This window comes from Artemia franciscana, chromosome 4, assembly GCF_032884065.1.
Source record: "Artemia franciscana chromosome 4, ASM3288406v1, whole genome shotgun sequence".
NCBI classification, from domain to species: Eukaryota; Metazoa; Arthropoda; class Branchiopoda; order Anostraca; family Artemiidae; genus Artemia; species Artemia franciscana.
This window is the reverse complement of record NC_088866.1, coordinates 25745559-25762702: the sequence shown is the minus strand read 5'-3', so window position 1 is coordinate 25762702 and position 17144 is coordinate 25745559. Positions and strand designations below refer to the sequence as shown.

Here is a 17144-nt window from a genome sequence, read left to right as displayed (position 1 = left end):
TAAACAAAACTTATTTAAAACGAAGGTATGGGGTCGCAAGATTAAAGGTACTTTTTCACAACTGTGGAAAGGTTTTTCTAGCCATTGAACAATCCAAAAATTTAACCTAGATCTGTAATTTTTCACAGTTGTTTGGGAATAGTAGGATTCAAGCCAAAAATCCACCTTCCTAAACAAAAAAAAATCACTTTGTTCTAAGCCTCCTTTCACATTAAAAGCAAACTAAAGTCTGCTACTGCATCGATTCTCAGAACTCTTTTAATATATTAAAGAAAATGAAAAAAATCATAACACGTGTTTGTTTGTTGTTTTTTTTTTTATCGGGCTTCGGGTTTTCTATTCAGATTTCATGGCTGATTGACTCTTTTACGGTACGTATGCGTAGGTTCGACCGTTAAAAAGGGGAGAGGGTGAAAACACGAAAAAAAAAACACGTTTCTAGGTGAATGAGAGGGAGAGGTTCTTCGTATTAGTCTCAATGGGAATGGGATCTACCTACCCAGGCAAGTACGCACATTTTTTTTCTAGAGGGGGGGCAGTAATATAACAAATACCTATGATAAATAAATAATGCCAAGAAATTCGCAAAAAATTATGATCTTTGGAATTATCCGCTAAATTAGTGGAATGGAGACATTTGATGCATTTACATTGAGCGATTGATTTATTACATTAGAAGAAAATACAGTAATGTAAACCCAGGGTAGATTCACATCACCATTTTGTGTTTGTTTTTATTCGTTTTTTGCTACAAATACACATTGTTGTCGTGTAGGTTATGCCGAAGATGTAATTTTTAACAATTTAAAATAAAATGAAAACTTAGACGGGAAGTATACCTTTATTCTATTAAGAGATTAATCGAAAATGGCAATTGTAAATATTATTATCTTGTGTGAAAGTTTAGTTACAATATGTTGCTGTGCTTTTATTTTATACTCTTTTTATCATGCCCAGAATACCATACATTGCTTCCTATGGTTTACCCAAAGCATGATTTTATATGACGTTACATTAAATGTAACGAGGATTCCTATCCGCCATTGTGATTTCTTTTAAACCGTTTACTGTCAACAAACCATGACTTGATTTCCATACCATATATCTTTGATATTTTACTTTCAATCTTGATATCATTGGGCTCCTAAACATGGTTTTGGCTCAAGAGCTAAAATATCGCATCATACCTAAAATATGTCATTATATTTAAACACTTGGTATATTCAATTACATAGAGTTTTGGCTCAAGAGCTAAAAAATTCGATTATGCCGAAAATATTTCATTGTATCTAAACATCCGACATATTTGATTATAGTATTTAATGAATTTTCGATAACATTCGAGAATATTCTATTATAGCTAAAGATTCCATTATAAATGGTATGGTTTTGGCTTTAGAACTAGAATATCCTATGATGTAATTTGATAAATCGTCGATTATATCCAAAATAAAAGATAAAATAGGATTTTTTTTCAAATTTTGACGATTTTTTAGTAAAAAAAAACAAATGTATAAGAAAGTTTTCTAGAGACTATTTTTATGTAAAATTTGAATATTTTTTCCAGATTTTTTCTAGACCCCAATTTTTTAGGTGACAACTTTAGTGTAACAAAGAGCTGAATGGAGTTAAAAAAAAATCGGATATTGGAGGAATTCAATTAATTGAGACCACCAGTTTGGTATGTTAGTTTCAAGAGGCTACAAGCTGGGTTTAAAAACACAATAAACACTTATTTTTTTGTGTATCTATTATATATTCGAAAAGTACATAAAGTCTCAACTTATCAATTTAACAAGTTTGGGTAGGAATGGGGAGGGAAATGTAGGACCGTCATTAAAATATTGTTTGGAGCAGAACTGTACATAAAAATTTTCCTGGCAAGTTTGAAATCTTGCCAAGTTTTGAAAATAAATTTCATCTTAAATCTTGCATAATCAGATGGCCATACTTCTTGAATATGAAAAACTATATAAAGACATTTGGTAAAATTGGCTAGGAATCTAGATACCACTGCTTTCCACTGGTAGAACCCCTTAAATAAAATTCTTCAATCCTGCCCTAGCTGATTAGTTTCAAAACTTTGTTGGTAATGCTACATGGGCTGTTTTATTTACTTTGACAAACTTGAGCTTGCGGTCTTACCAGTTTTCTATATTCTGTGCTACCGTCTGTGTTTTCCGGGTCTTCTTGACGTATCCCGTCTTCTTGAAATTCAATTTTTGTATTTAATTAAAATTCAGGTTTAATAACTTCATTTAAACTTAGTTTTGATTTTTTTTTTTTCTGTTGGGTAACGCTACTATATTAGTGACACTGATAGTTTTCAATTACGATTAATGTCAAAATTCCATTTTGAAGGAGTTTCTAGTAGAGGACCGGAGGGGTATTTAGCTGATTCTAACAAATGCCTTTCTATAGTTGTTACATGTTTAAAAGGTTTGACTATCTGATTCTGGCTTCTTAATTAATCTAGTCTTTTTGGAGTTCATTTCTATGGTTTCATTAGTATGGATATGCTTGATAGAATCCAAAACTCATTAGTTGCAATGTATTTGAATGCTGCCTCATTTTTTTGGTTTGTATACTCAGTAAAATAGTTTAAAGACCTTGATTTGCTCGATTTTGTGTGTTATTTTCTTGTAGCTCTCACCCACCAAAAATTATTTGTAACAAGATGTGAAAACAAGTATCTCCCAATGCTAACAAGAATTATTAGTGACACGTGTGCTCGCAGTAGATGTCTATACTTAATTTTTGGAGGGGGGCAAATTTGCATAAATATATGGGGGAAACGTCAAATGTGTTTTTTTTTTTAATCTGGGGGTGGGGTGTTATTTTTTTCAATAGAGATGCCAAAAATAAAGGTATTCATCTATTAAACTAACAACGGTATTTACAAAGTCTATTTTCGTAGTCTTCATATTTTGTAATTTCACAGGTACGTTTGATATATTATCTTTGTTTCCGTGAGCTTAGCACCATGGATTGCACATGTAGTGCATATCATGCTTCTTTTATTTATTTATTCAGCTTCCCATCTTGTTACAAATAATCTTTGCTACAGATGTTTGCTTGCTGAGATTCATATATATCCATGTACCGAATTACTTATTTAAAATTTGCTTATGTTGAAAACCTGTGAAAATTAATAAATTTGTATTTTAAGGAAATGTTTAAATCATCCTCTAAGAAAAACACTTAATGTATATCACAAGTCTGGCTCCGTGAATGTAGATATGAAATTGTTTGGTTCAGTGATGTGATTATCTTGTTCTTTTTGTGGAAATTGTAACTAAAGGCTTGTTGCAAAATCGCATGTATCAGAGACAACATGAATATTTAGGTTGTCGTGGTAAGAATTCCTCGAAATTCATTGCTGCCAAATTAAAAAATCTCAGGCCGTTTTTTATATCTGACAGTTCTATTCGTTGTTTTATTTTATCATTTCTATTTTCAAGTTGCATTTGTATTTTTAATGTGAATTAAAATTTGCTATTTATCTAAAAATCGTGTGCAAATATAATGCTAAACCTCTAACTCGAATCTAAGTTTAATAAAACGATCATTGTGCATTGATAGAGTTTCCCGAAATAAGAATAGCATACGGTAACCTCTTTACATCACGTTGTTTTGATAATACTTATGCAAAATGGCTTACAATTCTTAATTTCTGAAAACTTAATTATTGCATGGTACATTATTTTTAGCGTCACTATTTTAGCGATGCTTTTTTTCGTAATATACGCAACTGTGATGTTGCGAAACTCCAATATTAGTCTGGTTTGACTTCTAAAGACAATTTTTTCGTTTGTATGTGGAACATTTTTTTAGGTTTTGATAAATTTTACTGATACAATTTAATATAGAATATTACTCAGTGTTTCCTCCCAGAAAATTACACAGGTCACTTGCGCCATGCATAATTTAGATCCCTTGTGAACCGAAATTTAAAATAGTCGGAATAATATATAGAAATATATATATATATCTATGTATATATATATATATATATATATATATATATATATATATATATATATATATATATATATATATATATATATATATATATATATATATCGACTAGGAAACTTACTTTAAAACCTGGGATGTTTTTGGTAAAACCTCGGGAAATTCGGGCTGTTTCTCTTATAAGACAGGTATTGGACACCCCCGTATCGGTTGTTATTCCTCGGAACACTAGGAGCTTTTAGGAAGAAAAAATTGCCTATTTTGCAGTTGTTGTTTTTTTCGAGTTGTACTTAGGGAAACCCTTTATATTCAAGAACTTGAGCAAAGATCAAAATATTTTGGAAGTTTTATCCCACCAGATTATTGGAGCGTCGAAATTTTAATTAGCATAAAATGGTTCCCTTCGGTAAGCAATTGTCTCTGAACCTAAAATACAAGGAAAATTTGTCGCAAAGGCGAACAGGTGTCATTATTGTATTGATTTCTACATTCTTATAATCTGACCAAGCAGAATATTCCTTGAATTTTTGTTTTGTATAACTTTAGTCTCTTTGTAATCTCTTTAGTCGAGAGAGTTCTAAAAAAATTTCAAACAATCATGTAGCATCTAAGTCATTTTAAAGATATGTTATTTTGTAATGGTTGCCCTATCAAAGATTAAAAACTGTAAAAAAAAAAAATAATAATAATAATGAACCAATCCCCTTTGCTTAGTTACTCTGGCAATTGAAAGCAAAACCTTCATATCCCGAAACTAAGCGACAAACTTGGAAATATTTTAAAGAAACATAGTCTCTCTGTTTCTTTCAAAATGAACAAATGGTAGAACGTTCTCCAATTCTGGAAAGGGTAAAACTGACTCTATATCGCAGAGTCCCGTGTTTACGTGGGAAGTTTTACATTGGCAGAATCTGTCAACAGCTGGGGAACGACTGCATGAACACAAGAGTTCCCTGAAATGTGAAAATAAATAAATAAATGAAATATTAATAAATAAATGAAATGATATATTGGGGTTGACCGAAAAATCACCTGAACTTGCAATCCAGCAAACGTCCAAGCAACACTTTGGTTTTGTCGTTTTTTTTTGTTCCTAGCACCCCAATTTCAGCTTATTCCTTGAAAGTGGTAATGGTCTAACCTCTGCGGTTTTTACGGAAAGTGTGGACCTTAGGCCTAATTGATGAATATGACTTTGCATTTTGGAAAACTTCGTAGAACTCTTGCCTGGGGCCGAAAAGGATGGTTTTTGCTTGTCCTTGAGCCAGAGCCTATAGTGTGTGAGGTGAAGTGGAGTTTTATAGCTTATGTCAGAGAGAACTATCTGAAGCTATGCAGTCAAGCTTTCGTTTATCAAACCATGTTTCTGCTTTCGAATGGAAAGCTCCGTTCTAGCAGGCAAGCAGGCAGGTACCAGTTTCAAATTGAAGATCCTTACAGATTAACAACTTCAGCGTTTAATTGAAGCGAGAAAACAAAACCAAAGTGTTTTTCTCGCAACACTTTACTGGGCGAAGCCGAACAAAGGTTGCCTCACCACTTCATGTTGCCCATGCAACGTAGATCTAGTTTAGTTGTTAATCATGAGGCAAATTTAATATCTACAGCAAATGGCTTATTTGCTATGGCCATGTATAGAAAAATACATGGACAACTTGCTTTAAATAGATATACTGCATATATTCCTATGAACCCTATTTCAAACAACTTGATATTAAAAGATTCAAGTATCAATTTTTCTCAGTTTAAATTTAGATCACCTAACCGCACTTTTAATCAAAATTGGGTTAGTAGGCAAGCTAAGTTAATCACTAAGCAGAGAATTTTAGTCCAATCTAATTGGTGAATGGTCTTTCATTTATTCTAGTTCTATTTTATTGGTTTGTTCGATTCACTGTTTTTTCTGCTCTGTCCGAGTTTACTTCAAAATGTTAGTTTTTCTTCTTCTTTTTTGAGCACTGAAGGCTGCTTGAGATTACTCTTGTTTTTCTCGGCTATTTAATTTATTATTCATAAGTTATTTTTTTCCTGTTTAAATTCATTTATCCATTCAAAGTAATTTCTGTTTTTCTAAGTTTAAATTGATCGGTCATTACGACTTTTCCCTTTAGATTCCATTCATTCATTCATAGAAATTCCTGCTCGTTTGGGCCTTGAAGCTCAACTACTTGTCTGCTCTTTTTAAGATTTTAACATTACTCCTTAGTTTACCTTTGGAAAACTTTCTTTTAAAGTTTTTTTTTTCAAATTAGTGACAAAAAGTCAATTGTAGGTTATTTGGTAGTATATAAATACTTCGTATATACACGTTGTTTTATCACTTGTATACCAAAATATGATTTTTGATATCTCTATTCTTGGGAGGGGAGGGAGGGGCTGAAAAAAATCAGACGTTTTTTAACAAATCTTGTGTGAATATCTACTGAATTATTAGCATTCATTATTGCTTCTTTCATCTAGATACAATAAAAACCCTGTTTCAAATTATGCCCAAGTAAATTACACAATTTCTGGTATTGTTATGATTTATACCTAACAATTTACCGGTTAGGATGATAATTTTTGGACTCTATATTACCGTAGCATTACCGTTCTATTTATCAGACACCCTTGCTTAATCTTCTTGATTTCTTGGAGTCTGGGGTTTTAAAGGCTTACAGAGCCAATAAACAAGTGCGTTCGTTTTTTCTTATTTTGGTATCAAAACAAATTAAAATTGAAAAAGACGGTAAAAGATAAAGAAACGCTTCAACTTGAATCACCAAATTCTGCTTCATATACCAGTTTCTGTATTTTCAATTTTAAAAACTCCTTTTTCTGCAAGTTGATACGTTTAAAAGCTGCATGTTGGCTCTTCAGAAACATCATGTCCTCATCACTGTCTCGAAATTCTTCATGCTCTGCAGCTTTCGCATTTGCTAGTTCGAAGTCTTCAGATTTGACAGGCCGAACTTCTTCATGCTCGGCATCCTCTGAATTTGATACTTCCAAATTGCCTGAATTGTATGCAATTATCTCATCTGGAGTATCACAACCCTTGTCTTCCAAAGTGGAGTTACACTCCACAAAAGTTGAATTACACTCCATTTTTTCACCTAAAACACTAAATGGTAACAAGAACGACATACTCTCAAACCATTCCCACGCCTTTCTCTTTAAGATCCCTGACCCGTCGGTTGAGTCCTTCAGTTTCTTTGCTTCTTTTGTGAAGGTATCTCGTAAATGCTTCCATGTTTTTCTGCATAATTCAACTGAAACAAAAAAAGAAATATTAACATACATAATCTAAAGTTATCTCTCTGAAATAATGTCAGGAGGATCAGAAAGTCATCCTATGCAAATAAAAAAACCATATCGCAAGACTCAGTGGTTAGGAATGCAGGGAGAAAACAAAATACACAAAAAAGAAAACTAAAGCACAGTCGTCCCCCACTCCCCATCAACTACCCACCAAAAGCTAAGCTTGGTCCACCCACCACACAGGGGCATTAAAAAAGGAAAAAGAAGCCGTGAAATTAAAAAAGTTTTCACAATGTTATTTCCTATTCAGGCTTTCATAGTTTATAGAGTAGAATACATTTATTCACTATAATAATTGGAGCTAACATGAGCATATCAATGTTAAAAAAAGATGAAAGAAAAAAAAAACAGCAACATGAAAAATGTTAAGTAGCAAGTGCTACTTCAAGTTCAAAAGATTAAAATCAGCCATAAAAAGAATTTTTGTTGACATGCTCATATTAGCTCCGAGCATTATAGCGAATAAATAAATCACACGGATTATAATAGTAACCTTGAATTACGGGGATTACATAAATTAAAATAAATGGATAAAAAATACTTTATAAAAGGCACGGCATGTACACAGTAACGCGAACATCTTATTTTATACACAATCGTATTTTTTAGTCTTTTGAATTCCTCCTCGGGACCAGTTAAACGCAATGCATTCCTTAATTTTATCAGCTCCCGGACATCTTGGGTAATCCATGGTTTTTCATCAGATTTCAAACAATTTTTAATGGGAAAATTTCCGAGTGTTTTTCAAACAGTTCTTTACAGAATAAACTCGCCATTTTGTTGTCATCAGACAAAGAAAGGATATCACGCCAATCCAAGGCTGTGAGCCATTTCATGTCGAGATTGACTAGCTCAGGTGTGTAGGGCCTGTACATCACACTTTTTTTGTCTATTTGGAATAAACACAAGAGGTACTCAAACAACACACAGGTGGTCGCTTACACCTAACAGAAGTACCATAATTGAGGTATTGTAATATTTGGGACAGTTTCTAAAATGAGATCCAACGCACGGTTACCTCTTGTTGGCACATTGACAACCTGAAGCAGCAGAGAACTGCTTACCCATTTGGGATCCAAATTGTCAGTCAACACACACTGATATCAGCGTCAAGATATAAAGATCGTACATTGTCAGTGCAAAGCTGGATATAAGTCACGAGGTCTCGACGATAGTAGCCACAGGGTGGATAGTAAACAACATATACAATTCATGATGCCACTTACATGGGTAGCTTTTTAGGCCTGCACAACGACCACAAGACTTTAAAACAGTGTTTATTTGGTATATAACTGAAATTGAGAATCTGCTTTTTATTGACGGTCGCTAAATAATACCAGCAACACAACCATGTGTTACTGTAATGGCATCAGGCGTCATGCTCGGTTTAAAATAGGTATTATGTCCATGAAATGCAACATACTCTTCAGTCGCAGACCACAATTCACAGATACAAGCAATATCAACAACTTCATTTTCCAAGCATAGTGGAAGCTCTTTCATTCTGTTAATAAGTGACAGGACATTTGACACTAGTATTTTTTAGAAATGAATATGGATGAACAAAGGGCTTTACACTGCCGTCTCATATTTGCTTGCTAGCACAATGAATCGGTTCCAAGGTGGGAAACTAATGCATCAACAGAAATACATTTTTTCGTTCCCCATTTTTTCGCAATACTGTCTTGGAAAGTAGCTTTCTCCTTCTGGGGAAGTGCGGTGCATATTAAGACAATATTTGGTGAAACAAAGGCCATGAGAAAATTTCATACACAGAGATTTATGTGTCAGAACACAACACTCATCAGAACAACTGGCTTTGAAAAAATCCACGCAAACATGGACAAACGTGTGGTTCTCAGCCTTTCTGCAGCCACCACTTATTTAAAACTTGCAAACAAGCAACTCAGGGGTGGGATCCGGTACGTGAGCCTTTTCATCTGTTAGAAGGGATTGTGGATACTCTAAGTTTGGTTTGAGTGTCTTGACCTGTGACAAAGCTAATAAACTGAACAGATACATCGGTACTGTGACAGTTTGACATGGGTGTCAGCACTTTTCATGGGCAAACAAAAAGAATTGGCAAAAGGGCTTCCGCAGATCGAGGACTATGCCTGCTTCAATTTTAGCACAGGTGCATTGATGAAAATCAAACAAGGGACTGTTTTTTGCCGGCTTGTCACATAAAACGCAACTCAGGTCAGGGCCTGAGCAGTCTTTTCTTTCTACCGTTATATAGTCTATAGCAGTTATAATTCCCAGTGCTGCGTCAGGAGCGGCTGGTGATTTTGCCAACAAGTTTTAATCCGGGAGACTAGTATTAGTTTTAAATTGCTCTTCTTCATGTCACTTAAATACTTAGTTTCCCTACAGCTAAAATGGCCGTTTATTACATTTATTGCCTCACACGCCACCTATTTTGCTGGTTATTCTTTTTGAGTAGATACCGAAAAATTCTGGGTCCACAATTAATATTGTTGCTGTGCACAATAAAAAGAAATTCAACCCTCAAAATATTTTATGACAAACTTTGCACTTATTTGATCACTAAATCTCAAGGGAATTTGCGCTCAAATAGCAAAAATGTCGATAGCGAACTCCCTTCTTCATCCTGTACTTGACATCTTGGCCTAAATTGCCAAATTTGATTTGCTCGTATATGTCACTAATTAGTTTTATATTTAGTGGCTATGAGGTGCAAATTCGCAGTGTGTTTGTTGTGATAGTCCTAAGCAACGTAATCTTGCATTTTTACCTTGGATAGGCAGCAGCCCCTACCTCATATACTGAATAATTTCTTTTCGTTTTAAATTTTAATGTTGCTTTTCACTTCAATTTGAAAATTTTTGTTTTTTATTTAATTTTTTTCGCTTTTTACGAGTATCATTAAACTTAATGAATTTCGTATATTTGGAATCAGCATGAGAAGCCAATTCTTTTTATGTATGAATTGCTTTGAAAAGGTCCTTAAAGGTCCACTTAAACAATTGAGACAAAAATATTTTGTTTTCATGTCCTTGGTACTCTCAGTAGGGTATTTTGCAAACACCATTATACTCCCTTTCACCAAAAAAGTTCCCAATCTTTAAAAGGAAATTTTAATCCACTTAAAGAAGGCTAAAAGGCAATTATCCGACCTAAATAATTCGCAAACTACGAATGACCCTTAAAAAGGTCGTCCTGTGGGCATATTAGCTAAGCTAATATTTTATTATTGCTATAGAATTTTCTCTTCTCTAAAATAATCCGTTCCCTAGACCCTAGAGTGATTTTTACGCAATGATTTGAAGCTCCAGATTTTCACAGACAGTGCAATTATAAAGCAGATTTCCAGTTTATCATTGGGGTTTCCAATCAACTGGATTTTCTACAATGAATTTTGTTTTGTAATAGTTGACCAGTAAACTTATTATTGGCTTATTATTGTGGGCCACACTAATTTATTTTCCTAATTCTTATTATTGCATACGTATATACCTACAAATGATTATAACACATTAAAAAATGAACAATCGTTCTTTTGTACATAAATGTACAATTTTTTTTCTGACTGACTATGACCCTACTGAGGGTTGTAACCACCAGGCTGTGAAAAAGAAACATTCAGACACGTGGCAAAATGATAAGAAAACCACAATTTTAGAATGGTTATTTTTAATGAGTATTAATACAAGTTATAAATCAAAAGTACACTTTTAAATGGGTTTTTAAGAATGCCATGATTTTACATAAAGAAAAACTATAATTTATGTATCTAACTATAAATAAATAGGTGTTATTTATTATGATAAATCTGACTAAAGAAACTCCACTTGAAATTCATGATTGGACAATTTTCCAATAACTGATTTTCTCATAGGTGGTAACAATACAACTTCCCAACCAGACAGTTTCTGAACAATTAAAATTATAAATTTATTTCCAATTTGCATATAAGTCTAAACTTCTCATTTTGAGGTTTGAAGGTAATGATTTAGAGGCTAGTAGACAGCTCTAAAGCAAGACACAGTACACATGTTTTACAAATGGGGTTACCATGTCACATGACCATGTGGCTTTTTGCAAAGGGTAATTCCAGTAAAATTGGGATTAAAAGTATTGAAGATATCAAAGCTAAACTTTTTTCCCCTGCTTAGGTCTATTCATACCTAAAGATTAGGATTTTCTCAAGAATTTTGTTTGGTTGTTTCAAAATTAAAAAGTTCTTAGAGGAGTAGCTCACTATGTTTTTTTCTAGCTGAGCCATGAAAATAAATAGGAAAACCTTTTTAGTTAAATTTGAAACTTCACTTTTCGTTTGTAAAAATTCTAACATTAACAATCTATTGATCCCCAGGTAAAACTATAGTTTCAAAGGATTCTACACTTCCTTAAGCTCTTTGATGCTATGTGTTTTTAGCTTATTTCTCACCAACGTTTCTTTTTTTTTTATTTGGCATCCACTGCTACGCTAAACGCCATAACTACACATGGGAATCTTTTCTTTAAAAGTTGAGATCTCGACTTTTTGTAATATATACATATAGTGATGCAATTTTCCACTAAACCAATTCAAATAATCCGATTTAATTTTCATTGTCCTTTGTGCTTTAAGATTTTTGAAATCAGTGATTATAAATGTGAGGCTCAATTGCAGTACAGCAACTAATATTCACTGATATTAATAATAATATTCACTATATTCAACTAATATTAAGTAGAGCATAGTATGCAGTCTTGTGTAGAAGGGTGAGGGTATCTTTTTACTGTAAACCAATCTGGATCTTTGGCTAATTATATTCCTTGCACTAGGGTCAGAGGGACGATTTGGGTTTAAGGAGGGGGCCTTGATTGATAATAAATGAGCAGTTTCATTGTATTTGACGCCTTTATGGTTATTACACGTTGAAAATATATCCGATTGCCTTTTGCCAGAAGGTTCAGTAACTGCCTTCTAAAATTATATAGGTTCTTATCATCAGCAGTTCTATTTATATTTTGGAGCAAATGTTTTGCAGATTGGGAGTCAGTTAAAAAGAGGGTACTTTCAGACTTTAAACAATAATTATAAGAAGATCTAGGGCAAGGTGGATGACACACAATTCAGCAGACGAAATGGAGGATCCCAATGGAAGGGGAAAGTAAAATTTAAGGCCCAGGGATCTAATACATGCAGCTGCTCCAATTCTCTCAACATGGGCAGGTCCAACTTAATAAATTTTTCTATGATTAGGGTATATGATAGGTATGTTTCGAAATTTGCTTAGCAAAGTCTGCACAACATGATTGATAATCAGGTTTTTATTTATAGGAACAAGACCAGATTAACAATATGGTGGCCACATTTTCATGGAGGGATTTTAGTAAAGAGATGTGCATAAGGAGAATGTTGACACCAATTTGGAACCTCCAGTTAAAACGGATTCGGAGATGAGTGGGTATTGGGACAGACTGACTTCAGCGTAGTATGTTCGTATACAACATGCTTGTTGCTATATACATGGGTTTTGGAGATATATTTATTTCTTTAACGGGAGGCTCTTCTCTTAGGGACATGAATCCAGAAAACACTTTTAATTTGAACTGCAGAGTATGCTTGTGCAGTCCCATAACTATTCAAATGGCAGAATTTAGTAAAGATTCAAGGATCTTAAAAGTGATGGGGGATCAATGGAAAAAAACTTAATCCCATATTTTAATTTTGATTGGATATCTAATTTGTAAAAATCCGAGATGTGTTGGGCGACATCCCCATTTAGTTCCAACTAGTCTTTCTAAAATACTAAGTACACTGAAAGGCACTACATTTCCAGAAATCGCTTTGTTCATGCCCGAACATTTTAGAGTCTATCTTTAGGCCGAGTAGCTTCACAGAATTGCAATATGCGATCTTACAAAAAAAAAATTTAAGCAGAATCAGAGTACCTCTTCTAGAATTTGTAAATATGATGGCTTTGGTTTTACTTATTGAAACGAGTTTCTACTCTTTTTAATTTTACAAACTGTATTTCAAAGATCCTGTAGATGCTTTGAGATGATTTTTGATGATGCTTTGCATTCCCAGGTATCGAACTCCCAATAGATAATTTCTCATGCTGAATAAAAAAAACACAACAAAATTACTAAATTTTCCAGCATTTTCATGAAGACGTTTGAGGAAAGAAGAGATTACAATGAAAAACGTGAAATTGCTTTTTACATTTTAACTCTTTCACCTTGGTAAATATATTTGCATATTCAAAAGTTTCTTTCAAAGGTATATCTTATTGTTATTTATTTGAAACGTATTTATAGCATGTCTCAAAGGTCGGTGGCACCACTTACCAATGCCGTGACAAAACTAAATTGTAGCCGTAGTAGAAAGTGCTTCCACAAATGGTTAGAATACAGTAATACTTGGAAAGCAATTATTTATCTTAATGAAGTAAAATGGAAATACCAGTTAAAATAAAAAAGACTAGGCAGCAAAAACACGATTTTGACTTAATACAAAGGATATTTTTGAAATTCTCACTTCTGTCTAAACAACGTTGCCATGGAAAAATTAATTGTTCCAAAACAAAGGTTAATAGTATGGTGAGTAAGAGCAACAATTCTATAAAGATACCCAAAAACTACTGGAAGTTCCAACAAATAAATATAAAATCTGAAAATTTCATTATTAATCTTCAAAATAAACTGGTAAAACTGTAAACTTTAAAAAAAAACTAATTGGTGCAATTTTCGGCTTTTATAAACTATGCATTGAAAAGTGAACTTATGGCGTTTCTGCGATAATAACTATCACGATGATACTTTGCAACAAGAGTAAACATTTTTTTTTTCAATAGAACATCTACACAAAACCACAGCATAAGTCCAATTTTGGCCTATAAGGGAGATAATAGCTACTTTGGAGTTAAGTTCCTGGTTATTTCCTGTTTGGTAGCATGAACATTTTCAGTCTCTGCAGAAGTACCAAGAGATGCAATTACAGAATAAATTTTCGTATAAATCATACAAACTTACCAAGATAATGATGTTCTAGAGTTATTGAGGGTTTTTTTCCGTTTTGGCTAACTTCCAAATTTATCTAATTTTATGAAGTTCCTTTGAACAGAACCTGGGATGACTTCAGACAACTGATAGCATCATATGGAACTTCTGTTTAATTTCAAATATACTATGAAATGAGTAACAAAACAGAATGATTGAAAAAAAATCGAAGAAACCAAGGATGAAAAAATAGATAGTATGAAAAGTTAGAAAAGAATAAGATAACATACAAAGATAAGCTATTAGTTCAATAAAATTGCCGTCACAAGTCCACAGGGGTAGAATTCAAATTCTGAGAAAATAAGTAAAAACAGGACAAACAAGAAGCATAATAAGGAACGAAAACTAAAAGACTGGCAAAAGAATGTCAAAGTTAAAACTTACTGAATAAAAATCCATTCATTAGTCATCATTTAAACTGATATTAATAACAATATGTTCGAAACATAAAAACAAGGGAAAATCATGTATATATAATATATTATATATATATATATATATATATATATATATATATATATATATATATATATATAAAACCAAAATTTAACCGAATATATATAACCGAAATACCTTTACTGTGTTCAAGAATTTCTAACTTAGTTTTTTTTTAGAGGGAGAGAGCATGGTACTTTACCTATTTTGAAGATTATTTGCAGGACTCTTTTTTGGAATAGATTTAATTTTATCTGACACTTCTCTGGGAATGTCATGGTGCCGAACTGAACAAGCAAATTCAAGATGAGGAATGACAAAGGAAATATAATTCCTTAATGAATGGGAAAAGGGGATGCCAAGTTTATTTGGAAGCCTAAGGAAAGAGATAGATGTATTAATTTTGAGGATGATATTTTCATCCTGGACACTCCACTTTGAATTAAAAGAAATTGTGACACCAAGTAACTAAAAGGAGGACCCAGAAATAGAAGGAATAGGATTAAGAGAATTGGGTGGGGATAAAAAAAAACAGGTTGGCATTAACATCGATTTAGAAGGGTTTACTCTCATATCCAAGTTCGAGGCATCTTGCACAAAGTCGTTTAGGATTCTCAAGGGGTCGCTTATTAAATTTCTATAGAAAGTTTCAACGACGACAAGGTCATTGAGAAGTTTCCATCTGTCAAGAAATTCATTAGCCAGGCTATTAATTATAACTAAAGAAAAGGAGGGGACCTGGCAGAGTACCTTGGAGTAGTCCATTGTAGACGGGAGAAGATTGAAATAATGATTCAGATATTTAACTACATGTGATGTTTTTTAATATGAAGGAGGTAGCCAAATTCGCTAAGACAGAATTCAGTAGCAAGTTCTTCAACTAATATATTGTGGTTAGCAAGATCAAATACTTCTTGGAGATCAATGTAAATCAAGTTTAGCTAAGTAATAGGCTTTTCAAGATTTTTTCCATGGTGTTAACAAGATGAAAAAAACAAGATGATGGAAGTTGAAGTGGATTTGAGGTTCACAAATTGCCTCGGATCTATTAGATTGCATTTTTTTTTCTTTTAGCCAGTCTGTATGGGATCCTTCATGCTGTTTCAAGAACGTAGGATTGAGATAAATAGGGAAAAACACGTTCAAAAACCAGGCTTTAAATCTTTTTTAAGGCGTTGATAAAACCCTGTCCCCATATCTTAGGATATTGCCATGAGCTGGTAATCTCACTGAAAAAGAAAGACGTGGGAGTTGAAAGAAAATCGCGGAAAAAGCTAATAAGGGAAAAAGGGATATTAAGACGACAGACACTTGTTTTTCCTAGTCTCCCAGTTCTTCTTTTGATCTCAAAGGAGAAATAAAGGGTAAAGAACAGGAAAGATCATCAGCTGGTAATTGACAAGACAATATCGGAAAGTTTTGGACAATGAAAGCACGGAACCTGTTAAGGTTATTAGAGGTAGCTTCAGGGGGGGGGGGCGGTTAGGTTGAAATCTAGCTGACCAAGTCACCTGCCACCCAGGTTTTTTTTATCTCTGAACACCAATTTCTTGGTTTGTTTTAAACAATCCTTTGACTTTTTTTTTATTAGGATCGAGCTGCTTTACAAATTTATTTTTTCAGTATTTTTCGTAGTTTATAAGCTCCAACCAATTTACCATTTCTGAGCAGCATTAGTTTATTTCTAATTGTGGCTTTATTGGTTGATTGAGGTAGAGCTTATCATTAGAGCAGTTCCTATCTATTTTTTCTGGGAAATAAATTAAATATTCAACATTTTCATGGAAAGTAGAAATTCTTTCATCATGATTTATAAACTAAAAATATTGGATCACTAGGGTATTTGCTATTCAGCCATGTGCCAAGAGAAAGAAGACCTGAGTTATTACAAGGACAGTAAGAGCCACAGGTAACTGACAAACAATGCTCAAAGTTTGAAGAGGAAGACCAAAGAATCGAGATTTAATAACTCCCGCCCAACAGGGGCAAAGCTAAGAGTGGAAAGTAAAAATTATCCATTATTATCACTAAATAAGAATAAAATCCAGATAGGTATTTCTCATAGTTGTTGGAATTTTTACTATTTGCTTAATATTAAGAGAAGAGCAAACTGAATCCATCTTGACACCATTGGCATCACCAACTAATCAAGTCCAGCATTTAGATACTTGGGAGTAACAAAATCAGTACTTGTCTGCAATTACAGGATAAATCCATGTTTTCATTAACATTTCGGTTTGGCGAGTAATAAAAGACAGCTCCTCCAATAATATTAACAAGACCAGGGAGTACCTTCTCCCTGGTCCCAGAATTTATTTTGGAGTGAATTAAAAAAAAAAAAATTAGTAAAAAACCTAAACGCCGCCACCTTTTTTCCAAGTGGATGATCTAGAGGACAGAGCTTAATATACTGTGAAAAA

General features: G+C 33.3%; 2 protein-coding genes across 6 annotated transcripts in view; one reads left to right on the top strand and one right to left on the bottom strand.

The window, feature by feature from the left end:
• The window catches only part of LOC136026207 (protein-tyrosine sulfotransferase-like), a 68642-nt gene extending 55008 nt beyond the window's left edge, over nucleotides 1-13634 (top strand). Inside the window, exon 8 of one of the 2 annotated variants that reach the window (XM_065702541.1) lies at nucleotides 12566-13634. The gene's annotated coding sequence lies outside the window, so the exon portion shown is untranslated. Of the gene's footprint in view, nucleotides 1-1593; nucleotides 3541-12565 lie in introns of those variants that run through there. The other variant, XM_065702540.1, reaches the window with a different exon arrangement.
• Nucleotides 2269-17144, bottom strand: part of LOC136026208 (uncharacterized) — a 46853-nt gene continuing 31977 nt past the window's right edge. For all 4 annotated transcript variants that reach the window (XR_010617241.1, XR_010617240.1, XR_010617242.1 and 1 more), the window contains one exon: nucleotides 2269-7226. Coding sequence is in view for 1 of the 4 variants with exons in the window: in XM_065702542.1 (XP_065558614.1) it covers nucleotides 6724-7226 (503 nt within the window). In the remaining 3 variants the exon portion in view is untranslated. The remainder of the gene's footprint in view (nucleotides 7227-17144) is intronic.